This window comes from Coregonus clupeaformis, chromosome 1 (genome assembly GCF_020615455.1).
Source record: "Coregonus clupeaformis isolate EN_2021a chromosome 1, ASM2061545v1, whole genome shotgun sequence".
In the NCBI taxonomy this organism is placed as follows: Eukaryota; Metazoa; Chordata; class Actinopteri; order Salmoniformes; family Salmonidae; genus Coregonus; species Coregonus clupeaformis.
In genome coordinates, this window is record NC_059192.1 from 40,570,733 (window position 1) to 40,598,258 (window position 27,526).

At 43.6% G+C, this 27,526-nt stretch overlaps 2 protein-coding genes across 2 annotated transcripts in view; both read right to left on the reverse strand.

The window, feature by feature from the left end:
- pprc1 (PPARG related coactivator 1) overlaps positions 1 to 27,526 on the reverse strand; it is a 55,073-nt gene that overhangs the window by 3,096 nt on the left and 24,451 nt on the right. Inside the window, exons 7-13 of the mRNA XM_041879024.2 lie at positions 7,987 to 8,047; positions 7,664 to 7,731; positions 6,474 to 7,200; positions 5,574 to 5,765; positions 3,937 to 4,015; positions 3,430 to 3,551; positions 901 to 1,052 (exon numbers count right to left, since the gene is read on the reverse strand). Coding sequence (XP_041734958.2) covers positions 901 to 1,052; positions 3,430 to 3,551; positions 3,937 to 4,015; positions 5,574 to 5,765; positions 6,474 to 7,200; positions 7,664 to 7,731; positions 7,987 to 8,047 — 1,401 coding nt within the window. The remainder of the gene's footprint in view (positions 1 to 900; positions 1,053 to 3,429; positions 3,552 to 3,936; positions 4,016 to 5,573; positions 5,766 to 6,473; positions 7,201 to 7,663; positions 7,732 to 7,986; positions 8,048 to 27,526) is intronic.
- Positions 21,944 to 23,572, reverse strand: LOC121568547. Its single transcript, XM_041879025.2, has 2 exons — positions 23,031 to 23,572; positions 21,944 to 22,944 (listed from the first exon to the last, which is right to left on the reverse strand). Exons 1-2 carry the CDS (start codon positions 23,266 to 23,268, stop codon positions 22,070 to 22,072), a joined length of 1,113 nt encoding a protein of 370 aa, XP_041734959.1. The 5' UTR covers positions 23,269 to 23,572; the 3' UTR covers positions 21,944 to 22,069.

The following is a 27,526-nucleotide window of genomic DNA, read 5'->3' on the forward strand; positions in this document are numbered from 1 at the left end:
CGAATATCCGGATATGACAAAAATGAATGATACTATTCAAATAGTGAAATTATTTCAAACCCCCATCCCTCCTTGTTTGTAACAACTGCAAAGACATTGGCAACTTCATATTTGTAGTCAACTTCGTTGTGAAGTTATCAGCGGTAAAAGAGACAGATAAACATCTTGATTATATTTTTAGCGGAGATGTGTAGAAAAAAACGGATCTATTGACGCACTTAGCTGTTCTATGAGTGGTCTGAGGTAGCTGGTATATAAGTTTAAGTGCAACTTTATAAATGATGGTTTTGGGAAACAGCTCAGAGATTAAGCATGCTCCTACAAAGGTTCTAACGAACTTAGCCTTAAGACGCTTTTGGGAAACCGGGCCCAGAGCTCCAGCTATGCATTTGGTTTGCTAACGTGCTAGCTAGCCACCTATAGCTTGCAAGATCAAGCTTCTTGGTTAGAGTAGAGAATCAAAGTGTGAGTACCCTTTTGAGATAGTTATACAACTTTGAGCTTGGTGGTCTGTCCTTGCAACTAGTTTGTTCGCATTTAGCTAGCATCCGCTATGGGAATTCGCTAGTACTTTGTTAGCATTTTTTGCTAAATAAGTAGCGGCCCTTGTTTGCACTGCCAGTAATACCGTATACCCTGGTATGGTACAGGAACGGCAAGTATGGAAATCTGGATACTGTCCAACCCTAATTAGCATCACCTGCGGGATTTTTTAGGGAACCATTGCTAGCTATCCTTGCATCACTGCAATCAGATGTAGATGTATACCAAGAAAGTTGACAGTCCAATAATATAAAAATATGATAATTGTATCTTAATACTGACAACTAGTACCAGTGTTGACAACCAAAAAATGCCATTCATTATTTATACAAATTATTTCCATAAACCCTGTCTTACCTAGATCAGCGTAGCTCGTCTTGCAGAACTGTCTCCTTCCTCCAAAGCAGAGGTCAAAGGGGAGTTCGTCAGGCTTACGGAGCTTGCCGCCGTTCTCGATGGCCGTGAACGCATCCTTCGTATCGTAGTAGGTCACAAACCCATAGTTATCCCTGTCACAGAGATTGAATAGCAAATGTTAAACATGCAGGAGTCAAGAGGGTTGATTCATTATGGCACAAAATGGAAGACATTTTAAAATACAAAGGTAGTCCCTCGCTGTTGGTCGGTTTTATTCTGTTTGGTGACATGAACACTACTAGATGGTGTTGAGGTGTGAATTCTTAAAAGAGCCACCTGGTGGTTTAGCCAAGGGGCCCCACTTATAAACAAGCCTGGTTGTTGCTGTAGTAAATGTAAAGCCCAGGTGTTAGATCTGGGTATGGGAAGAACATGTGTCTTCAAGTTGTTTTCAGTAAGCACAAAACCAGGTTACCGGCTAACAAAATGTTTAGCGATGGAGGTGGTAAGACTAGGGCTGTGGCGGACATTCAATTTCGTCAGCCGGTAACCGTCATGCAAATAACTGCTGGTCTTACGGTAATTTACCGTTAATTAACATAAACACGTTTAGCATATCCAGGCTTCCACGCATAGCCTACAAGCCACTAATGCGGACCTTTGGTACAAATAAAAAAAATTTCCTCCAATAAAACCATTAAATATAGCCTACACCATCACAATAAATCCATTTTTCATTTTAGGCAGGTTTAAAGAAACATGAAGAAAATGTAGCCCATTTTATAAGAACAGAATAGCATATTCTGAGTCGTCCTTATGTTAGGCTCTACTCTTGCTATGTCATGTGGCTGTGGGCTACACTAGTTTATTTAGCTGACAAGATTTGCTTATAATTCCCGTGACATTATTTTATAGTAAGAAGAATACAACAAGGATATTTTTCCCCAAATGATTTCCATGGGAGTGCGCACATGCCGCTATTCTGTGTTTGAAACAGAATCTCCTATATGCTTAATTTATAATTATCTATGGTACTTTAGTTGTGATACAAACCTTAGGCTATGTGTTTTGATTTCTAATACATTCTAAGGCTGCATGACGCTACCAATGATGATTTTAAAAAAGTCTCATTAAAAACGCATGCGCTCTGCTCTGTTTCTTGTGCAGGCTGCACACGCTTCATCAGTCTCATTCGCAATTTGACAAGCACTTGATAATATTCTCACCCATCAGACTATTCTCAATTTAATCTTTACTTATAACCTACTAATATGTGTGTGATTATTTCTTATTTAGAATGGCCCACAAAAAAAGTCATCTGTAGCCTGCACTCGAATAGCGAATATGTGCTGTTATGTTTTTAATATGCCAAGTAGGCTTCACCGGTCGTAAAGCGGATTAATGTGCTTAATTTTAAGAATTTAGCAATAAATATAGCAGGACGAGAAAGCTGGGATCCTCTTAAATAGTGAGCAGTCAAAACACTTTTCACACGCAATTGCGCAATGACTTATAAGAACACACTTCCCTGGGCTCTGTAAGCTATGGGCTCTCAAACCCTGTTCTAGAGGTCCTAGGCCTACAGGCCACGCTTAGAGTTATTTGGCCACTTTAGTTGTGATACAAACCTTATCAAAACATAGGCCTATGGGCTAGGCTACATGATGCAACTTTCGTTTTAAAAAGTCGTTTAAAAAAATGATTGAGCAGTTTGCCTTACTGGGCATAATTCACAAGTGATAATATTCTCACCCATCAGACTATTCAATTTAATCTTTACATATACTCAATATTATGTGTGAAATTCCATTTGATTTAGAATGGGCCATTATGCACCTGTCGGAACAGGGGCAAAACAAAGACATGTCATCCGTATGCACTTGAATAGCGAATGGAGGACATTTTGCCGCGGTTAATTTTTATGCCAGCAAGGTAGGCTACTCTGGTTGTGCTTAATATTATCAACATTAGGAAAGTTGAGAAATAAATATAGTAGGCCTAGCCTATAGAAAGCTAATGGGATCCTCTATTTAATAGAGCTTATAGGACCACTTATTTAATTGCATGCATCAACCAGCTATGAGGAGCTGGCTCTCGCTACACAACAGGTGATCCTATTCCGCTCAAACTCAATGCCAGGGCTCTCATGAATATGTTTGATTTGATTTTCCATTGCATTTGCATTGATGTCAGTGTGATTAGAGGGACAATAAATATTGAGTACAAGGCCATTAGCGACTGGCAGTTAGCAAGTTTGGTAGGCTGCTAATTGCCAACAGCAGCATTAGAGCGCAGTTTTGGAGAAGCCTCATTACCGTGACTCAACGGTCACGTAGAATTTGACTGTAATCATGACTCGTGACTGCCGGTGTGGAGGTAATATGGTCACCGTAACAGCCCTAGGTAAGATTTACTTTTCAATACAATCGTTTTTGGTTTCAAAATGTTTTCCATATCGTGCCTACTGAACAGGTTTTAGGTATTACTCGTTATTTTAACAAAACATGACCGGTGTTTGAGAGTACTTACCCATGGCCTCTAAAATGTAGAGTGCACTCCTCAATCTCTCCGTACAGAGAGAAGCGTTCCTTCAGCTCTTTACGAGTCATTGTCTCTCGGATTCGCCCTACGTAAACAACCCTACGCTCCTCCTAAGGGGAGAGAGAGAACGGCATTAGTAAGCTGACACTTAATTTTCTGCACCACACACGCAAGAACACACGCGGTATCATTCAAGGAACTATTGGCTTCAATAAAACATACACTCTCCCCCCCCTTTATTTCAAGGGGGGCCCTTCTCAGAGAAATGCATCGGTCATCAACTGAAAAGAACACACTGCTATGGGGAACTGAACCCAGAGACACAGAACGTGACCTTGACCCAGTGACCCCCAGAGACAGACTGTGTCCTGTTCCAACTCATCATCACTGAAGAGCAGACACCTCTTATAGAGGTTACTACTTGGCCCAGACGGCAGGAATCCCTGAAAAGGGCACAATCGCCAACTTCACTTTGATAGAAAAGTATGTACTCACGATAGCTTTCTCTTTGAGTCTCTTCACCACCTCAATGTTTTCTCTAGATTCAGGCCGGTAGACTGATCTGAAAGAGGGGCTGTGGGAAGAAACGGAATAAGAGACGTGGTCAATGTTAAATCATTAAAACATCTGTATCCATGAAGCTAAATTACAGTGCATTCGGAAAGTATTCAGACCACTTCACATTGTTACTTTACAGCCTTATTCTAAAATTAATTAAATAAAACATCTCAAATCTACACACAATACCCCATAACGACAAAAAATATATATATTACAACTAGAAAACAGAAATAAAGTACTCAGACCCTTTGCTATGAGACTCAAATTGAGCTCCGGTGCATCCTGTTTCCATTGCTCATCCTTGAGATATTTCTACAACTTGATTGAAGTCCACCTGTGCTAAATTTGATTGATTGGACATGATTTGGAAAGGCACACAACCTGTCTATATAAGGTCCCACAGTTGACAGTGCATGTCAGAGCAAAAACCAAGCCATGAGGTCGAAGGAATTGTCCGTAGAGCTCCAAGACAGGATTGTGTCGAGGCACAGATCTGGGGAAGGGTACTAAAAAAATGTCTGCAGCATTGAAGGTCCCCAAGAACACCATGGCCTCAATCATTCTTGAATGGAAGAAGTTTGGAACCACCAAGACTCTTCCTAGAGCTGGCCGCCCGGCCAAACTGAGCAATCAGGGGAGAAGGGCCTTGGTCAGGGAGGTCACCAAGAACCCGATGGTCACTGACAGAGCTCCAGAGTTCCTCTGTGGAGATGGGAGAACCTTCCAGAAGGACCACCATCTCTGCAGCACTCCACCAATCAGGCCTTTATGGTAGAGTGGCCAGGCGGAAGCCACTGCTCAGTAAAAGGCTTCATGACAGCCCACTTGGAGTTTGCCAAAAGGCACCTAAAGGACTCTCAGACCATGAGAAACAAGAATCTCTAGTCTGACAAAACCAAGATTGAACTTATTGGCCTGAATGCCAAGCTTCACGTCTGGAGGATACCTGGCACCATCCCTACGGTGAAGCATGGTGGTGGCAATGTTTTTCAGCGGCAGGGACTGGGACACTAGTCAGGATCAAGGGAAAGATGAACAGAGCCAAGTACAGAGAGATCCTTGATGTATATCTGCTCCAGAGCATTCAGGACCTCAGACTGGGACGAAGGTTCACCTTCCAACATGACAACGACCCTAAGCACACAGCCAAGACAACGCAGGAGTGGCTTCATTGACAAGTCTCTGAATGTCCTTGAGTGGCCCAGCCAGAGCCCAGATCTAACATCTCTGGAGAGACCTGAAAATAGCTGTGCAGTGACGCTCCCCATCCAACCTGACAGACCTTAAGGATCTGCAGAGAAGAATGGGAGAAACTCCCCAAATACAGGTGTGCCAAGCTTGTAGCGTCATACCCAAGAAGACGTGAGGCTGTAATCGCTGCCAAAGGTGCTTCAACAAAATACTGAGTAAAGTGTCTGAATCCTTATCCTGTGATGTTATCCTGTCCAAAGTAGTCAGAAGGACATGCACTGATCTGACTGCACTGCATGCATGCATTTGTGGTTAATTTCAAAAGTCAGAATTGACCAATACCATGGAAAAAATGTTTATGAGGAAAGTGCTTTAATTACCTGCGTTGTCTGCTGCCTCTGCTCCACGCCCGTCTGTGGGGAGAGCGGGAACGGGACCTACTCCAGGATCCTGATCGGGAAGAGGAGTAGGAATATCGCCGGTGCCTCGGAAAGTGGGCCAGGGAAGGAGAGGAGGAGCGGGAGGAGCAAGACGAGGCACTGGAGCTGCTCTCAGAGTGACGAGGCCTGTACCTGGAGGAGAGAGGGAAGGGATGGAAGAAGGGAATCTGTCAGTGATGTCAGATTAGGACAGACTGGATATCGCCATTAGTCATATTGGTTTAAGCCAATGACATCACCTTGATGATTGCTACATTGGTAGCAGATGGGGGAGGACAGAGATTATTCTCAACTGAGATACAAATACTATACATATTTTTACATTTTACATTTTAGTCATTTAGCAGACGCTCTTATCCAGAGCGACTTACAGTTAGTGAATACATATATATATTTTTTTATACTGGCCCCCCGTGGGAATCGAACCCACAACCCTGGCGTTGCAAACGCCATGCTCTATCAACTGAGCTACATCCCTGCCGGCCATTCCCTCCCCTACCCTGGACGACGCTGGGCCAATTGTGCGCCGCCCATGAGTCTCCCGGTCGCGGCCGGCTGCGACAGAGCCTGGATTCGAACCAGGATCTCTAGTGGCACAGTTAGCACTGCGATGCAGTGCCTTAGACCACTGCGCCACTCAGGAGATTATACATCTGTGCCCATAGCATGAACCAGCCTTTTTCCTCACTGAATAGAGACGACTGGGATGAATATGGACATTCGCTCTCCCCCTGCCAGATATAAGACTCAGTGCCATTAGAGGACACCGCCTTGCCCAGTGACGGGGGGGGGGGGGAAATAGCTTTTAAGACAGAAATAAAGAGGGGATGAGCATCTCACCTCTTCCTGGGTGGAGAGCGAGATCTAGACGGAGAAGAGGAGTGAGAGTCTGACTCTGAGCCAGTAGAGCCAGGGCTGGAGGAACAGTGGATTCTCCTTTTACTCTTCCTTCCTCGCTTTGCTTCCCTGGGGCTGGGGCTAGGCCTGGGGGAGAAGGTAGTATTGTAGCCCCGGGATGACCTCCCTTTCTTGAGACTCCTCTCCAGGGGACCAGCCTGGTCCTTCAGCCTGGTGGGAGAGGCATCAGGGGTCTCCAGCACAGAGCTAGTCCTGTCAGTCCTTACATCCAGGGGCTGGGGAACTAGTGGGGCCTGCTGGGTCTTCGTACCCAGGGCAGTTGTGAGGGTTTGGAGGGAGGGGGAAGGGATCCTCTGGGGTGCCCTGGTAGTGTTGCTGCTAAGTGGCTCGATGGTCTTGATGGTGATGGCTGCTTGCTGTTTGACATTCCAGCGCTTGCCTGGCTCTCCTGCAATAGCCATGGGCTCCTTCTCAGGGAGGGAGTAGTCGTGGTCTGAGAAGGCCAGGGTGAGAGATACTGGGTTGGGAGTTATAGCGGGGCTGGGGGGCTTGCTCCGGAACTTGTTGGAGGGTAGGGGCCGTGCGTCGATCTGGATGGCCTTGGAGGGCGATGGTTTGGGGGCCTCAGTGGCTCGGCTCTTCCCAAGGAGGGCAACGGGGACCAGGGGCTTCCACATCTGGTGAGGAGGGGTAGCTGGAGGGGTCAGACCTGGGAAGAGAACGGAACGGAGTAGTCAGCTACTGTTCAATCTGAAGCAGAATTCCTCTGTCCGCCATTTGAAGGTAGATTTCGTAAGGCAATAATGGATATCAAGCATTTTATCGAGAGAAACAGGCAAGTGTTCCAACTTTTCATTTACTCCATTGTGTGTCAGCGTGATTTTGGTTAGCGCTGTAAACCTCTGCCATGTTTTTAGTATGTTAGCAGTGTATTATTAGCATTAGCAATGTACAGGGTGATTGGTATGTGATTAGCATTAGCGGTGTGTGATTTGCATTTGCAGGGTACCGGGCAATTGGTGTATGACTAGTATTAGCAGTAAATTAGCAGTGTACAATTAACATTTGATTGGTGTATGACTAGTAATAGTAGTGTGTGATTAGCATAAGCACTATAAAATGTACATTAGCAGCTAACAGGGTGACCGGTGTGTGTGTACAGTAGTTCGTACCTGCAGTGCTGGTCAGGTCATGTGCTCGGACTCTCTCCACAGTGGTCCTGTCAAATGGCTGCGCCACACTACGATAGAAACAAACACACCGCTTTATTGAACATGTACACACTTCTAAGAGGAGCCTATGGCTTAGTCTAGAAATCACACAGATGAGGACAGTAGAACATTTTGGAACTGCTGAAAAAAAAAAAAACATTGAAAATGCCACACACAAATAAATGGTGGAGTGCTTGGCCGATTGTGGGGTCAGAAGTAAGGTATTCGGTAGGTCTTGGCGAAGGCTCTCCATACACACAGAATGGGGCTGTTGGGTAACTCACCTAGAGTTTCCTACAGCGGCTGCTCTACCAGAGACCTCCGGAACACACTGCTCCTCTTTAGCTGGAGAGAGGGGGAAGAGAAAGAATGAGTAAAAGCAAGGGATGGAGGAAGGGGGTAGGGTAGCACGGTTACCATTGTCCAACAACACATTCATAGGGAAATAACAGCCAACAATAACATCTTCATGTTGCACAGCCCACCCTTCTGGGAGAGCTGTGCCATTTTGATTAAAGAAATCGTCTTTCAAAAGTAGGCAGTACAAATTACAAGTCAAACTACTAGTTGGCTAGCTGTGCTTTGTAAAAGTGAATTGGGTTTACTGTTCACTGTCAAACATACACAAGATATGGACCCAACATGATGTAATAGAAGAATCTGATTATAACATCACGTGTTCCAGAATGTTGTAACCTGCTCCTCATTGTATTCATTAATTCAGATAATTCATCTCTTTGGATACATTTGGCAATTAGTTTGACGTGCTGTCCCTGTCCCTAAACTGCTTTCTCCTACGACTTTGGCAAACGCCCCCGTGACCTACAGCTCCTCATATACTACCAGGTCATGGTAGTATCTACACTGGTGCTGGTGCTTGCGATGACCTAGCTCATTATGAGCTTTCTGACCCGGGGAGTGAGACACTTTTGGGCCTTGCTCGTGGCCCGCACCGCCCCCCTCAGGGAGAGGTTCTGCAGGCTTCTCTACCGCCTCACCGGCCGAAAGAGGAGAGGGAAAATGATGTGGGCTCCACAACTGTTTAGCAAAAAAATTAAAATAATAATAATTGAGTTAATAAAGCCGCATACAAACATGGTCTCTTTTTTGCTTTCTTGAGTAAGGCAGCTCCAAAATGCAGGTGTTTCAGCCTAGCTCAGTGCTTTCTGTGGTGGTGGGGCAGCCAACGGAAAATATGGAGCGTAGGGGTTGGTAATGTTTTCTAGTTGCGCCTTGATTGGCTCAGTGTTCTGTCACTCATGGGGACACTACGTCACCGCAAACTCTACGGAGAGAGCTCGAAAATTCAAGCCCCTTGGGTGCTGCCATAGAGTTACATTAGAAGTGCCCATCCAGGCCTCCCGAGTAGCGCAGTGGTCTAAGGCACTGCATCGCAGTGCTAGCTGTGCCACTAGAGATCCTGGTTTGAGTCCAGGCTCTGTCGCAGCCGGCCGCGACCGGGAGACCCATGGGGCGGCGCACAATTGGCCCAGCGTCGTCCAGGTTAGGGGAGGGTTTGGCCGGCAGGGGTATTCTTGTCCCATCGCACACTAGCGACTCCTGTGGCGGGCCGGGCGCAGTGCATGCTGACACGGTCGCCAGGTGTACGGTGTTCCCTCCGACACATTGGTGCGACTGGCTTCCAGCTTCCTGAGGACGCACGGCTCTCGAACTTCGCCTCTCCCGAGTGCGTACGGGAGAGGCGAAGGGACAATTGGATACCACAAAAAAGGGGTAAAATAATAAAATAAAAAGAAGATAAATTGGACAGATAAAATCACGTTATATCTACCGTAGCTTTGATTGGACTGATCATGTCAACATCATACTTTCAAAATCTTAGCTAGCAGTCATCATCATGAATCTACTGGCAAATCCTTTTCGATCCTTGTAATTTGAAGATCAATTATGAACAGAAATGATAGACAAAACATTATTGGACATAAACAGTACACAACAAGTTGGAAATCACAAATTCAACAATGAGTGGTTTGGAAGGAATCAGCGGCTAACTGCAAGCATTGCAAAGCAATCACTAGCCTGCTATTCAGTGGAGTGGGTGTGTGGTCCATGTGTCTCTTTTCCAAGCTTAAAAGGATAAACATTCAACATTGGCCATGCTGTCAATCAAGCATGACTGCTGCAGCACTCAAAACAACTGGAAACTCCGAACTGGGAAATCTCAGACTTCAGTGAGGTCAAGACAACTGGGAACTCTGGAAAAAAAACTAGCTCTGACCGGGAAAATACATTTTGAACAGTCATCCAACACAGAATTTCTAGAGCTCCGACCAGAAGATCACTGACGTCAACTTGATTCAACCTTGTTTTTTTTCAGAGTTCCCAGTTGTCTTGAAAGCACCATAAATCCTGAGAATGCCACTTTGATGACAAAGTTTGATGACAAAATTTGCCCACGAAGGACTGCCGCACCACCTTCCTGTTCAAATGAGCACAGCACAACAAGGTGAGTCCAAAAATGTATTGTACTGTATGCTGCTCCATAAATGATGTAATATGCCAGGGTGATATGTATACTGTAGCTAAGAAAGTAATACTAAGTGTATGTTGTGTAGTAAGCTGTTAGTAGCCCATGTGCCTCACCCTAATAATTTGGTCCCTTTTCCCCTCATAATTTAACCTACTGTTCTGACTTGGTGGTGCACATGTAGCCTATAGCCTGTTTTAGAGAAATGTCATCATTGAATATTGTAAGAGCTTTCATTGTCTGCTTATATGTCCCCTTTATTTAGCCTACGGTTCTGACTTGGTGTACAGGGAGAATACTGTAAGAACAGCCCATGATCTGAATTCTGTCGCTGTACATTTCAAAAGTGCTGAACAAATAGTTATATTGACTACGTCCGTCCTAGCTCGCTCATTAATGTCTTAAATCAAAATTACGGATTGCCTCTTATCCGCTCGTCATCCCCTTATGCCATAGTTTGTCCATCTCAATTGTCAGTAGAAACCACATTTGTTTAAGCAAGTCAACCATATCAGTTGTGTTTTTTTTAAAGGCAGTAAATGAGGCTGAATTAACTGTTTCGCTGCCAGACAAGGCTCCGCTGATAGCCAGGTGTAGCAGTGGTAAGGTGTTGGGACTCTGCTGTTGGGACTCTGCTGTTGGGACTCTGCTGTTGGGACTCTGCTGTTGGGACTCTGCTGTTGGGACTCTGCTGTTGGGACTCTGCTGTTGGGACTCTGCTGTTGGGACTCTGCTGTTGGGACTCTGCTGTTGGGACTCTGCTGTTGGGACTCTGCTGTTGGGACTCTGCTGTTGGGACTCTGCTGTTGGGACTCTGCTGTTGGGACTCTGCTGTTGGGACTCTGCTGTTGGGACTCTGCTGTTGGGACTCTGCTGTTGGGACTCTGCTGTTGGGACTCTGCTGTTGGGACTCTGCTGTTGGGACTCCGCTGTTGGGACTCCGCTGTTGGGACTCCGCTGTTGGGACTCCGCTGTTGGGACTCCGCTGTTGGGACTCCGCTGTTGGGACTCCGCTGTTGGGACTCCGCTGTTGGGACTCCGCTGTTGGGACTCCGCTGTTGGGACAGCTTTTTGTAGGCCCTAACAGTTTGTGGGCACCGTTTATCACCGTTATAATGCAATTAATGTATAGTTTAGTGTTGTGTTGTGTAGTGGCTTTGCTGGAATGCATATTTTTGTTTTAGATTTACATGCTAAAATCGCCACTGATTATGGTTCATTGTTTAGCTAGCTAGCTAGCTACATGTCTAAACACAAGACTCCACTATGCAAGTAACCATTTCACTGTACCGTTTACACCTTCTGTATCCTGTGTATGTGACAAATAAACTTTGATTTTATTTGATATAGTGTGTGTTTACCACAGACGGTAATGTGAAGAACAACATGACCTGCACCAAAGTCAAATTAGGATATAACGTTAGGCCAACAAGACAGTGTCAAAGTTCTAAAATTCTCCGGTAGAGTGTCCTGCTTTTATTTCGTCACACTCACAACCGTAAGCTTTTTTCTGTAATTAGCTCGCCATTAACTTGTAAATAATTATCTTGTGAGTATTTTCCTGTAATAACGAATACAAATTAGCTCAAGTTAAGACGTTGTCAGCTATTTGATATGGTCATTAGCTTGCTAACAAGCTAGAAACTAACCAAAACATTGTTTAGAAAGTTAATTTTAGTTGCCTGGTTTGCTAGATTGACATATACTAAATTCATTTTTAAACGGATGGGTTTATTGGTGTTAAAATACACCAGTAATGCTATTTTGGACCACCAGGCTGCAGCCTGTCATTTTTTTGTTTATACTTTTTCATAACGACAATGACAATTTGATGTCGGACGACAATAGAATGTTCATGATGTCACCGCGATAACTGTCTACAGACATGTCGATAGACGTAGTATAAACCAGCCTTTAGTCTTGAAATCTTTGGTTGTTTAGTACACTGCCATACCCACTCTGTATTGCACATTGCCTCCATGTGAATCCTTAAAGAGATGGGTGGGGCTAAGGCTTAAGCAGGGATGTAGCTCAGTTGGTAGAGCATGGTGTTTGCAACGCCAGGGTTGTGGGTTCGATTCCCACCGGGGGCCAGTATGAAAAAAAAAAAATAATTACAACAAATAATAATAATGTATGCACTCACTAACTGTAAGTCGCTCTGGATAAGAGCGTCTGCTAAATGACTAAAATGTAAATGTGTACCAAAACATACAAGGGCTATTTTCTCAAAAGTGGGGTTACAAGTTTATCAACTTTCAAAGCAGAATTACTTTCCCATTGTTCTTCAACTGTAGTGTATGATATACCATTTTCTAACTCAGTCTCTATTTTTATCCAATGTAAAAAACACAATTTCAAATGTTGCTACATAAGACTGAATCGAGCCGGTCGGTCACATACAGTGGGGGAAAAAAGTATTTAGTCAGCCACCAATTGTGCAAGTTCTCCCACTTAAAAAGATGAGAGAGGCCTGTAATTTTCATCATAGGTACACGTCAACTTTGACAGACAAAATGAGAAAAAAATATCCAGAAAATCACATTGTAGGATTTTTAATGAATTTATTTGCAAATTATGGTGTAAAATAAGTATTTGGTCAATAACAAAAGTTTCTCAATACTTTGTTATATACCCTTTGTTGGCAATGACACAGGTCAAACGTTTTCTGTAAGTCTTCACAAGGTTTTCACACACTGTTGCTGGTATTTTGGCCCATTCCTCCATGCAGATCTCCTCTAGAGCAGTGATGTTTTGGGGCTGTCGCTGGGCAACACGGACTTTCAACTCCCTCCAAAGATTTTCTATGGGGTTGAGATCTGGAGACTGGCTAGGCCACTCCAGGACCTTGAAATGCTTCTTACGAAGCCACTCCTTCGTTGCCCGGGCGGTGTGTTTGGGATCATTGTCATGCTGAAAGACCCAGCCACGTTTCATCTTCAATGCCCTTGCTGATGGAAGGAGGTTTTCACTCAAAATCTCACGATACATGGCCCCATTCATTCTTTCTTTACACGGATCAGTCGTCCTGGTCCCTTTGCAGAAAAACAGCCCCAAAGCATGATGTTTCTACCCCCATGCTTCAAAGTAGGTATGGTGTTCTTTGGATGCAACTCAACATTCTTTGTCCTCCAAACACGACGAGTTGAGTTTTTACCAAAAAGTTATATTTTGGTTTCATCTGACCATATGACATTCTCCCAATCCTCTTCTGGATCATCCAAATGCACTCTAGCAAACTTCAGACGGGCCTGGACATGTACTGGCTTAAGCAGGGGGACACGTCTGGCACTGCAGGATTTGAGTCCCTGGCGGCATAGTGTGTTACTGATGGTAGGCTTTGTTACTTTGGTCCCAGCTCTCTGCAGGTCATTCACTAGATCCCCCCGTGTGGTTCTGGGATTTTTGCTCACCGTTCTTGTGATCATTTTGACCCCACGGGGTGAGATCTTGCGTGGAGCCCCAGATCGAGGGAGATTATCAGTGGTCTTGTATGTCTTCCATTTCCTAATAATTGCTCCCACAGTTGATTTCTTCAAACCAAGCTGCTTACCTATTGCAGATTCAGTCTTCCCAGCCTGGTGCAGGTCTACAATTTTGTTTCTGGTGTCCTTTGAAAGCTCTTTAGTCTTGGCCATAGTGGAGTTTGGAGTGTGACTGTTTGAGGTTGTGGACAGGTGTCTTTTATACTGATAACAAGTTCAAACAGGTGCCATTAATACAGGTAACGAGTGGAGGACAGAGGAGCCTCTTAAAGAAGAAGTTACAGGTCTGTGAGAGCCAGAAATCTTGCTTGTTTGTAGGTGACCAAATACTTATTTTCCACCATAATTTGCAAATAAATTCATTAAAAATCCTACAATGTGATTTTCTGGATTTTTTTCCTCAATTTGTCTGTCATAGTTGACGTGTACCTATGAATGAAATTACAGGCCTCTCATCTTTTTTATGGGAGAACTTGCACAATTGGTGGCTGACTAAATACTTTTTTCCCCCCACTGTACTACCAGTGATGAGCTTTCTGACCCAGGGACTGAGACACTTTTTGGCCTTCCTCATGGCCCGCACTGCCCCCCTGGAAACCAAATGTTTAATGACATGGTACTTTGGTGACTAAGAAAGTATTTTTTAAACCTCTCACTTTGGGCTGGATGCTTCAATGTCTAGTTCATACATGCATAATCTGAGGGAAGAATTACTGTTGAGAGCGAGAGAGAGCGAGAGAGCGAGCGAGCGAGAGAGATGACTTGTTGCACATACAGTGCCTTCAGAAAGTATTCACACCCCTGACTTTTGCCACATTTTGTTGTGTTACAGCCTGAATTTAAAATTTATTAAATTGAGATTTTGTGTCACTGGCCTAATCGTTTGTAATCGTTAAGGATTGGGGAGTTTTGCAGGATAAAAAAGAAAGGGAATGGAGCTAAGCACAGGCAAGATCCTAGACAAAAACCTGGTTCAGTCTGCTTTCCACCAGACACTGGGAGATTAATTCACCTTTCAGCAGGACAATAACCTACAACACAAAGCCAAATCTACACTGGAGTTTCTTACCAAGGAGACAGTAAATGTTCCTGAGTGGCCGAGTTACAATTTTGACTTAAATCTGCTTGAAAACCTATGGCAAGGAACGGTGTTTCCTCCGACACATTGGTGCGGCTGGCTTCCGGGTTAAGTGGGCGGGTGTTAAGGAGCGCGGTTTGGTGGGTCACGTTTCGGAGGACACATTACTCGACCGTCGCCTCTCCCGAGCCCGTTGGGGAGTTGCAGCAATGAGACAAGATTGTAATTGGATCGTAATTGGATATCACGAAATTGGGGAGAAAAAGGGGTTAATTTTTTTTACAAATAAAATAAGAAATATGGCAAGACTTAAATGGTTGTCTAGCAATGATCAACAATCAATTTGACAGAGCTTGAAGATTTTTTAAAATAATAATGTGCAAATATCGTACAATCGAGGTGTGCAAAGCCCTTAGAGGCTTACCTAGAAAGACTCACACCTGTAATTGCTGCCAAAGGTGATTATAACATGTATTGACTCAGGGGTGTGAATACTTATGCAAATTAGATATTTCTGTATGTTGTGTAGATGGGTGAGAAAAAATCTATTTAATCCATTTTGAATTCAGGCTGTAACACAACAAAATGTGGATTAAGTCAAGGGGTATGAATACATTCTGAAGGCACTGTATCTGCACATATGTGACGTAGTACGCAATTCTCGGGGAACACTTTTGGCTCGTGAGTGCTACTTTCAGAACTACTGGCAAAAAAGTATACAAAAGTACAGAAGAATCTCTTTAATGTTTAACTATTTTTTTTCTCTGAAAATATATTATTTTATCAATTAAATAATGTTGCCTATTGCATTTACAACACAACAGTACAACAACAAATCAAAATACCCCAAAAATAACTTGAAACATATGTTTTAAATGCAATATATTTTTATTACTATTCTAAAGAAATTAAATTACAAACAGAAAATGGAAGTCTTCAAAGGTGGCAGTCTCCATGTGATCTCATTTGGAGATGTAATATCTGCAGCTTTTATTCAATATCACTTGGTTTAAGAAGTAGTCCTCAGTCTTAATTGACGCAAACCTCAGTGAGCCCAGACTGTGTGTAGCAGGGCTTCTCGGTTGCCTCGTAGTTGGATGCCTCAGCATTGTCAGATACAACTTTGGCTAGCTTGGTGTCGAATGGGTTCAATGCCACCTGGATGGCAGGCTCAGAGTCAGGCACAAGGAAGTTATCTGGGATGCTAGGCAGAGGCGGCTCACACTCTCTCAGGCTGACAGCACTCTTTCCAGGTCTCTTTTCTGACTCAGATTTGTCCTTAGTGGAGATGAACTCCTTTGACTTCTGCAACTCTTTTGCAGAATCGTCAGAAATGGGGGCACACTGTGGTGTGGATGATGCTTGTTTCAAACCAAACCGTGAAGAGATGCTCTCCGAACTCTGGATGCCAGTGTCTGTGGTTCAGCGGTGGCTGGTTCCCTTTTCTTCAACCTGGCAGTGGCAATAGCATCAGATCGCCTTCTAGCCTCCTTGGAGATTCTCACAGCATCATAGAGAACCACTATTACGATGAAGCCATAGAAAACGAGCCCCAAAATCAGGTTCACCTTCACAAGTGGCTCGGAGTAAGAAGGGTCAGTCAATATGTTGACTCTGGGTTTGATCTTCAGGGTGCTCTTCTGAGCTTTTGGAGCTGGAGCCTGAAGATTTTCTTTGAAGACGTTGTTGTCACCTTGCAATGCTTTTTGCTTGTAAGCCTGTAGATAAGGAATAAGTTTCTCCACAATCATCTGTGGGACTTTAGCTTTACCTGGGAAAGTATCATCTTTCATCCTCTGAAGTTGTTCCAGCATCTGGTCCACTTGCACCATTTTGGTCCATTTTGCAACATTGGGGATGTCCTGAACAGGGTGGTCCTTCACTGGCATCAAAGGCCTGTGCTCTGGAACAGAAATCAGGGGCTCTACAAGCTCAGAGGGCTCTTTAGAATTTTTTGAGGAATATCCTTTTGTCAACTGGCCCACGTTACCTGGAGAAGAATCGTCTTTCACCCGTAAACTCTCAAGTTGTTCCAGCAATGACTTAAAATTGGTCTCTTTTGTAGCATCAGGGTTGTTCTGAACAGAGTGGTCCTTCACTGGCATCAAAGTCTTGTGCTCTGAAGACACCAACACATTTGCAGCAACAGGCGAAAGGAGACAGAAAATAACAGCCAACAATAACATCTTCATGTTGCACAGCCCACCCTTCTGGGAGAGCTGTGTCATTTTGATTAAAGAAATTGTCTTTCAAAAGTAGGCAGTACAAATTACAAGTCAAACTACTAGTTGGCTAGCTGTGCTTTGTAAAAGTGAATTGGGTTTACTGTTCACTGTCAAACATACACAAGATATGGACCCAACATGATGTAATAGAAGAATTTGATTATAACATCACAAGTTCCAGAATGTTGTAACCTGCTCCTCATTGTATTCATTAATTCAGATAATTCATTAATTCATCTCTTTGGATACATTTGGCAATTAGTTTGACGTGCAGTCCCTGTCCCTAAACTGCTTTATCCTACGACTTTGACAAATGCCCCCGTGACCTACAGCTCCTCATATATTACCAGGTCATGGTAGTATCTACACTGGTGCTTGCGATGACCCAGCTAATTATGAGCTTTCTGACCCAGGGAGTGAGACACTTTTTGGCCTTCCTCATGGCCCGCACTGCCCCCCTGGAAACCAAATGTTTAAAGACATGGTACTTTGGTGACTAAGAAAGTATTTTTTAAACCTCTCACTTTGGGCTGGATGCTTCAATGTCTAGTTCATACATGCATAATCTGAGGGAAGAATTACTGTTCAGAGAGAGAGAGAGAGAGAGAGAGATGACTTGTTGTACATACAGTGCCTTCAGAAAGTATTCACACCCCTGACTTTTGCCACATTTTGTTGTGTTACAGCCTGAATTTAAAATTTATTAAATTGAGATTTTGTGTCACTGGCCTACACACAATACCTCATGATGTCAAAGTGGAATTATGTTTTTCAAATTTTTTACAAATTAATAACAAATGAAAAGTTGAAATGTCTTGAGTCACTAAGTATTCAACCCCTTTGTTATGGCAAGCCTAAATAAGTTCAGGAGTAAACGTTTGCTTAACAAGCCACATAATAAGTTGCATGGACTCTGTGTGCAATAATAGTGTTTAACATGATTTTTGAATTACTACCTCATCTCTTTACCCAACACATACAATTATTCAGGGAAGTTAGGAACCAATATACACAAGCAGTCAGGAAAGCAAAGGCTAACTTTTTCAAAGAGAAATTTGCATCCTGTAGCACTAACTCCAAAAGGTTTTGGGACACTGTAAAGTCCATGGAGAATAAGAGCACTTCCTCCCAGCTGCCCACTGCACTGAGGCTAGGAAACACTATCACCACCGATAAATCTACAATAATCGAGAATTTCAACAAGCATTTTGCTACAGCTGGCCATGCTTTCCATCTGGCTACCACTACCCGGCCACCAACTCTGCACCCTCTGCTGCAACTTGCCCATGCCCCCCGCTTCTCCTTCACACAAATTCAGACAGCTGATGTTTTGAAAGCGCTGCAAAATCTGGACCCCTACAAATCAGCTGGGCTAGACAATCTGGACCCTTTCTTTCTAAAACTAGCCGCCGAAATTGTCGCAACCCCTATTACTAGTCTGTTCAACCTCTCTTTCATAACGTCTGAGATCCCCAGAGATTGGAAAGCTGCCGCGGTCATCCCCCCTCTTCAAAGGGGGTGACACTCTAGATCCAAACTGCTACAGACCTATATCCATCCTGCCCTGCCTTTGAAAGTATTTGAAAGCCAAGTTAACAAACAGATCACCGACCATTTCGAATACCACCGTACCTTCTCCGCTATTCAATCCGGTTTCGAGCTGGTCATGGGTGCACTTCAGCCACGCTCAAGGTCCAAACGATACTATAAACGCGATTGATAATAGACAGTACTGTGCAGCCGTCTTCATCGACCTGGCCAAGGCTTTCGACTCTGTCAACCACCGCATTCTTATTGGCAGACTAAATAGCCTTGGTTTCTCAAATGACTGCCTCGCCTGGTTCACCAACTACTTCTCAGATAGAGTTCAGTGTGTCAAATCGGAGGGCCTGTTGTCTGGACCTATGGCAGTCTCTATGGGGGTGCCACAGGGTTCAATTCTTGGGCCGACACTTTTCTCTGTGTATATCAATGATGTCGCTCTTGCTGCTGGTGACTCTCAGATCCACCTCTACGCAGACGACACCATTTTGTATACATCTGGCCCTTCATTGGACACTGTGTTAACAAACCTCCAAACGAGCTTCAATGCCATACAACACTCCTTCAGTAGCCTCCAACTGCTCTTAAACACTAGTAAAACTAAATGCATGCTTTTCAATCGAACGCTGCTGGCACCCGCCCACCCGCCTAGAATCACCACTCTCGACGGGTCTGACCTAGAGTATGTGGACAACTACAAATACCTAGGTGTCTGGTTAGACTGTAAACTCAACTTCCAGACTCACATAAAGAATCTCAATCCAAAGTTAAATCTAGAATCGGCTTCCTATTTCGCAACAAAGCCTCCTTCACTCATGCTGCCAAACATGCCCTCGTAAAACTGACTATCCTACCGATCCTTGACTTCGGCGATGTCATTTACAAAATAGCCTCCAACACTCTACTCAGCAAATTGGATGTAGTCTATCACAGTGCCATCCGTTTTGTCTCCAAAGCCCCATACACTACCCACCACTGTGACCTGTACGCTCTTGTTGGCTGGTCCTCACTACATGTTCGTCGTCAAACCCACTGGCTCCAGGCCATCTATAAATCACTGCTAGGCAAATCCCCGCCTTATCTTAGCTCATTGGTCACCATAGCAGCACCCACCCGTAGTCTGCGCTCCAGCAGGTATATCTCACTGGTCATTCCCAAAGCCAACACCTCCTTTGGCCGCCATTCCTTCCAGTTCTCTGCTGCCAATGAATGGAACGAATTGCAAAAATCTCTGAAGCTGGAGACTCTTATCTCCCTCACTAACTTTAAGCATCAGTTGTCAGAGCACCTTACCGATCACTGCACCTGTACACAGCCCATCTGAAATTAGCCCACCCAACTACCTCATCCCTATATTGTTATTTATTTTGCTCTTTTGCACCCCAGTATCTCTATTTGCACATAATCTCTTGCACATCTAGCATTCCAGTGTTAATACTATTGTAATTATTTTGCACTATAGCCTATTTATTGCCTTACCTCCATAACTTGCTACATTTGCACACACTGTATATATATTTTCTGTTGTATTTTTGACTATGTTTTTTACCCCATATGTAACTCTGTTGTTTTTATTGCACTGCTTTGCTTTATCTTGGCCAGGTCGCAGTTGTAAATGAGAACTTGTTCTCAACTGGCTTACCTGGTTAAATAAAGGTGAAATAAAAAAAATAATCAGTAAGGTACCTCAGTCGAGCAGTGAATTTCAAACACAGATTCAACCACAAAGACCAGGGAGGTTTTCCAATGCCTCGCAAAGAAGGGCACCTATTGGTAGATGGGTAAAAATTGAAAAAGCAGACATTGAATATCCTTTTGAGCGTGGTGAAGTTATCAATGACACTTTGGATGGTGTATCAATACACCCAGTCACTACAAAGATACAGGCGTCCTTCCTAACTCAGTTGCTGGAGAGGAAGGAAACCGCTCAGGGATTTCACCATGAGGCCAATGGTGACTTAAAAACAGTTACAGAGTTTAATGGCTGTGATGGAGGATGGATCAACAACATTGTAGTTACTCCACAATACTAACCTAATTGACAGATTGATAAGGAAGCCTGTACAGAATAAAAAATATTCCAAAACATACATCCTGTTTGCAACAAGGCACTAAAGTAATACTGCAAAAAATGTGGCAAAGCAATTCACTTTTTGTCCTGAATACAAAGCGTTATATTTGGGGGAAATCCAATACAACAAATTACTGAGTACCACTCTTCATATTTTCAAGCATAGTGAAGCGTTATATTTGGGGGAAATCCAATACAACAAATTACTGAGTACCACTCTTCATATTTTCAAGCATAGTGGTGGCTGCATCATGTTATGTGTATGCTTGTAATCGTTAAGGACTGGGGAGTTTTGCAGGATAAAAGAAAGGGAATGGAGCTAAGCACAGGCAAGATCCTAGACAAAAACCTGGTTCAGTCTGCTTTCCACCAGACACTGGGAGATTAATTCACCATTCAGCAGGACAATAACCTACAACACAAAGCCAAATCTACACTGGAGTTTCTTACCAAGAAGTCAGTGAATGTTCCTGAGTGGCCGAGTTACAGTTTTGACTTAAATCTGCTTGAAAACCTATGGCAAGGAACGGTGTTTCCTCCGACACATTGGTGCGGCTGGCTTCGGGTTAAGTGGGCGGGTGTTAAGGAGCGCGGTTTGGTGGGTCACGTTTCGGAGGACACATTACTCGACCGTCGCCTCTCCCGAGCCCGTTGGGGAGTTGCAGCAATGAGACAAGATTGTAATTGGATCGCAATTGGATATCACGAAATTGGGGAGAAAAAGGGGGTAATTTTTTTTACAAATAAAATAAGAAATATGGCAAGACTTAAATGGTTGTCTAGCAATGATCAACAATCAATTTGACAGAGCTTGAAGATTTTTTAAAATAATAATGTGCAAATATCGTACAATCGAGGTGTGCAAAGCCCTTAGAGGCTTACCTAGAAAGACTCACACCTGTAATTGCTGCCATAGGTGATTATAACATGTATTGACTCAGGGGTGTGAATACTTATGCAAATTAGATATTTCTGTATGTTGTGTAGATGGGTGAGAAAAAATCTATTTAACCCATTTTGAATTCAGGCTGTAACACAACAAAATGTGGATTAAGTCAAGGGGTATGAATACATTCTGAAGGCACTGTATCTGCACATATGTGACGTAGTACGCAATTCTCGGGGAACACTTTTGGCTCGTGAGTGCTACTTTCAGAACTACTGGCAAAAAAGTACAGAAGAATCTCTTTAATGTTTAACTATTTTTTTTCTCTGATAAATATATTATTTTATCAATTAAATAATGTGGCATATTGCATTTACAACACAACAGTACAACAACAAATCAAAATACCCCAAAAATAACTTGAAACATATGTTTTAAATGCAATATATTTGTATTACTATTCTAAAGACATTAAATTATAAACAGAAAATGGAAGTCTTCAAAGGTGGCAGTCTCCATGTGATCTCATTTGGAGATTTAATATCTGCAGCTTTTATTCAATATCACTTGGTTTAAGAAGTAGTCCTCAGTCTTAATTGACGCAAACCTCAGTGAGCCCAGACTGTGTGTAGCAGGGCTTCTCGGTTGCCTCGTAGTTGGATGCCTCAGCATTGTCAGATACAACTTTGGCTAGCTTGGTGTCGAATGGGTTCAATGCCACCTGGATGGCAGGCTCAGAGTCAGGCACAAGGAAGTTATCTGGGATGCTAGGCAGAGGCGGCTCACACTCTCTCAGGCTGACAGCACTCTTTCCAGGTCTCTTTTCCGACTCAGATTTGTCCTTAGTGGAGATGAACTCCTTTGACTTCTGCAACTCTTTTGCAGAATCGTCAGAAATGGGGGCACACTGTGGTGTGGATGATGCTTGTTTCAAACCAAACCGTGAAGAGATGCTCTCCCGAACTCTGGATGCCAGTGTCTGTGGTTCAGCGGTGGCTGGTTCCCTTTTCTTCAACCTGGCAGTGGCAATAGCATCAGATCGCCTTCTAGCCTCCTTGGAGATTCTCACAGCATCATAGAGAACCACTATTACGATGAAGCCATAGAAAACGAGCCCCAAAATCAGGTTCACCTTCACAAGTGGCTCGGAGTAAGAAGGGTCAGTCAATATGTTGACTCTGGGTTTGATCTTCAGGGTGCTCTTCTGAGCTTTTGGAGCTGGAGCCTGAAGATTTTCTTTGAAGACGTTGTTGTCACCTTGCAATGCTTTTTGCTTGTAAGCCTGTAGATAAGGAATAAGTTTCTCCACAATCATCTGTGGGACTTTAGCTTTACCTGGGAAAGTATCATCTTTCATCCTCTGAAGTTGTTCCAGCATCTGGTCCACTTGCACCATTTTGGTCCATTTTGCAACATTGGGGATGTCCTGAACAGGGTGGTCCTTCACTGGCATCAAAGGCCTGTGCTCTGGAACAGAAATCAGGGGCTCTACAAGCTCAGAGGGCTCTTTAGAATTTTTGAGGAATATCCTTTTGTCAACTGGCCCACGTTACCTGGAGAAGAATCGTCTTTCACCCGTAAACTCTCAAGTTGTTCCAGCAATGACTTAAAATTGGTCTCTTTTGTAGCATCAGGGTTGTTCTGAACAGAGTGGTCCTTCACTGGCATCAAAGTCTTGTGCTCTGAAGACACCAACACATTTGCAGCAACAGGCGAAAGGAGACAGAAAATAACAGCCAACAATAACATCTTCATGTTGCACAGCCCACCCTTCTGGGAGAGCTGTGTCATTTTGATTAAAGAAATTGTCTTTCAAAAGTAGGCAGTACAAATTACAAGTCAAACTACTAGTTGGCTAGCTGTGCTTTGTAAAAGTGAATTGGGTTTACTGTTCACTGTCAAACATACACAAGATATGGACCCAACATGATGTAATAGAAGAATTTGATTATAACATCACGAGTTCCAGAATGTTGTAACCTGCTCCTCATTGTATTCATTAATTCAGATAATTCATTAATTCATCTCTTTGGATACATTTGGCAATTAGTTTGACGTGCAGTCCCTGTCCCTAAACTGCTTTATCCTACGACTTTGGCAAATGCCCCCGTGACCTACAGCTCCTCATATTTTACCAGGTCATGGTAGTATCTACACTGGTGCTTGCGATGACCCAGCTAATTATGAGCTTTCTGACCCAGGGAGTGAGACACTTTTTGGCCTTCCGCATGGCCCGCACTGCCCCCCTGGAAACCAAATGTTTAAAGACATGGTACTTTGGTGACTAAGAAAGTATTTTTTAAACCTCTCACTTTGGGCTGGATGCTTCAATGTCTAGTTCATACATGCATAATCTGAGGGAAGAATTACTGTTCAGAGAGAGAGAGAGAGAGAGATGACTTGTTGCACATACAGTGCCTTCAGAAAGTATTCACACCCCTGACTTTTGCCACATTTTGTTGTGTTACAGCCTGAATTTAAAATTTATTAAATTGAGATTGTGTGTCACTGGCCTACACACAATACCTCATAATGTCAAAGTGGAATTATGTTTTTCAAATGTTTTACAAATTAATAACAAATGAAAAGTTGAAATGTCTTGAGTCACTAAGTATTCAACCCCTTTGTTATGGCAAGCCTAAATAAGTTCAGGAGTAAACGTTTGCTTAACAAGCCACATAATAAGTTGCATGGACTCTGTGTGGAATAATAGTGTTTAACATGATTTTTGAATTACTACCTCATCTCTGTACCCAACACATACAATTATCAGTAAGGTACCTCAGTCGAGCAGTGAATTTCAAACACAGATTCAACCACAAAGACCAGGGAGGTTTTCCAATGCCTCGCAAAGAAGGGCACCTATTGGTAGATGGGTAAAAATTGAAAAAGCAGACATTGAATATCCTTTTGAGCGTGGTGAAGTTATCAATGACACTTTGGATGGTGTATCAATACACCCAGTCACTACAAAGATACAGGCGTCCTTCCTAACTCAGTTGCTGGAGAGGAAGGAAACCGCTCAGGGATTTCACCATGAGGCCAATGGTGACTTAAAAACAGTTACAGAGTTTAATGGCTGTGATGGAGGATGGATCATCAACATTGTAGTTACTCCACAATACTAACCTAATTGACAGATTGAAAAGAAGGAAGCCTGTACAGAACACAAAATATTCCAAAACATACAGTGGGGAAAAAAAGTATTTAGTCAGCCACCAATTGTGCAAGTTCTCCCACTTAAAAAGATGAGAGAGGCCTGTAATTTTCATTATAGGTACACGTCAACTATGACAGACAAAATGAGAAAACAAATTCCAGAAAATCACATTGAAGGATTTTTAATTAATTTATTTGCAAATTATGGTGGAAAATAAGTATTTGGTCAATAACAAAAGTTTCTCAATACTTTGTTATATACCCTTTGTTGGCAATGACACAGGTCAAACGTTTTCTGTAAGTCTTCACAAGGTTTTCACACACTGTTGCTGGTATTTTGGCCCATTCCTCCATGCAGATCTCCTCTAGAGCAGTGATGTTTTGGGGCTGTCGCTGGGCAACACGGACTTTCAACTCCCTCCAAATATTTTCTATGGGGTTGAGATCTGGAGACAGGCTAGGCCACTCCAGGACCTTGAAATGCTTCTTACGAAGCCACTCCTTCGTTGCCCGGGCGGTGTGTTTGGGATCATTGTCATGCTGAAAGACCCAGCCACGTTTCATCTTCAATGCCCTTGCTGATGGAAGGAGGTTTTCACTCAAAATCTCACGATACATGGCCCCATTCATTCTTTCTTTACACGGATCAGTCGTCCTGGTCCCTTTGCAGAAAAACAGCCCCAAAGCATGATGTTTCCACCCCCATGCTTCACAGTAGGTATGGTGTTCTTTGGATGCAACTCAGCATTCTTTGTCCTCCAAACACGACGAGTTGAGTTTTTACCAAAAAGTTATATTTTGGTTTCATCTGACCATATGACATTCTCCCAATCCTCTTCTGGATCATCCAAATGCACTCTAGCAAACTTCAGACGGGCCTGGACATGTACTGGCTTAAGCAGGGGGACACGTCTGGCACTGCAGGATTTGAGTCCCTGGCGGCGTAGTGCGTTACTGATGGTAGGCTTTGTTACTTTGGTCCCAGCTCTCTGCAGGTCATTCACTAGGTCCCCCCATGTGGTTCTGGGATTTTTGCTCACCGTTCTTGTGATCATTTTGACCCCACGGGGTGAGATCTTGTGTGGAGCTCCAGATCGAGGGAGATTATCAGTGGTCTTGTATGTCTTCCATTTCCTAATAATTGCTCCCACAGTTGATTTCTTCAAACCAAGCTGCTTACCTATTGCAGATTCAGTCTTCCCAGCCTGGTGCAGGTCTACAATTTTGTTTCTGGTGTCCTTTGAAAGCTCTTTGGTCTTGGCCATAGTGGAGTTTGGAGTGTGACTGTTTGAGGTTGTGGACAGGTGTCTTTTATACTGATAACAAGTTCAAACAGGTGCCATTAATACAGGTAACGAGTGGAGGACAGAGGAGCCTCTTAAAGAAGAAGTTACAGGTCTGTTAGAGCCAGATATCTTGCTTGTTTGTAGGTGACCAAATACTTATTTTCCACCATAATTTGCAAATAAATTCATAAAAAATCCTACAATGTGATTTTCTGGAGAAAAACAATCTCAATTTGTCCGTCATAGTTGACGTGTACCTATGATGAAAATTACAGGCCTCTCATCTTTTTAAGTGGGAGAACTTGCACAATTGGTGGCTGACTAAATACTTTTTTTCCCCACTGTACATCCTGTTTGCAACAAGGCACTAAAGTAATACTGCAAAAAATGTGGCAAAGCAATTCACTTTTTGTCCTGAATACAAAGCGTTATATTTGGGGGAAATCCAATACAACAAATTACTGAGTACCACTCTTCATATTTTCAAGCATAGTGGTGGCTGCATCATGTTATGTGTATGCTTGTAATCGTTAAGAACTGGGGAGTTTTGCAGGATAAAAAAGAAAGGGAATGGAGCTAAGCACAGGCAAGATCCTAGACAAAAACCTGGTTCAGTCTGCTTTCCACCAGACACTGGGAGATTAATTCACCTTTCAGCAGGACAATAACCTACAACACAAAGCCAAATCTACACTGGAGTTTCTTACCAAGAAGTCAGTGAATGTTCCTGAGTGGCCGAGTTACAGTTTTGACTTAAATCTGCTTGAAAACCTATGGCAAGGAACGGTTTTTCCTCCATACGAGAGCACCAGCTGTTCCGGACAACTGTGTGATCACGCTCGCTGTAGCCTATGCGAGTAAGACCTTTAAACAGGTTAACATTCAAAAGGCTGCAGGGCCAGATGGATTACCAGGACGCGTACTCTGAGCATGTCCTGACCAGCTTGCAATTGTCTTCACTGAAATTTTTTAACTCTCCCTGACCCTGTCCGTAATACCTACATGTTTCAAGCAGACCACCATTGTCCCTGTGCCCAAGAACGCCAAGGTAACCTGTCTAAATAACTAATCATTAATCTGTCGCCATAAAATGGCTCACATCAACACCATCATCCCAGACACCCTGGACCCACTCCAATTCGTATACTGCCCCAACAGATCCACAGATGACGAAATCTCTATTGTACTCCCCACTGCCCTTTCCCACCTGGACAAAAGGAACACCTATGTGAGAATGCTGTTCATTGACTACAGCTCAGCGTTCAACACCATAGTGCCCTCAAAGCTCATCATTAAGCTAAGGACCCTGGGACACCTCCCTCTGCAACTGGATCCTGGACTTCCTGACGGGCCACCCTCAGGTGGTGAGGGTAGGCAACAACACATCTGCCATGCTGACCCGCAACACAGGGGCCCCTCAGGGGTGCGTGCTTAGTCCCCCTCCTATACTCCCAGTTCACCCACGACTGCGTGGCAGTGCACGCTTCCAACACCATCATTACGTTTGCTGATGTCACGACGGTGGTAGGCCTGATCACTGACGACAATGATAGCCTATAGGGAGGAGGTCAGAGACCTGGCAGTGTGGTTCCAGGACAACAACC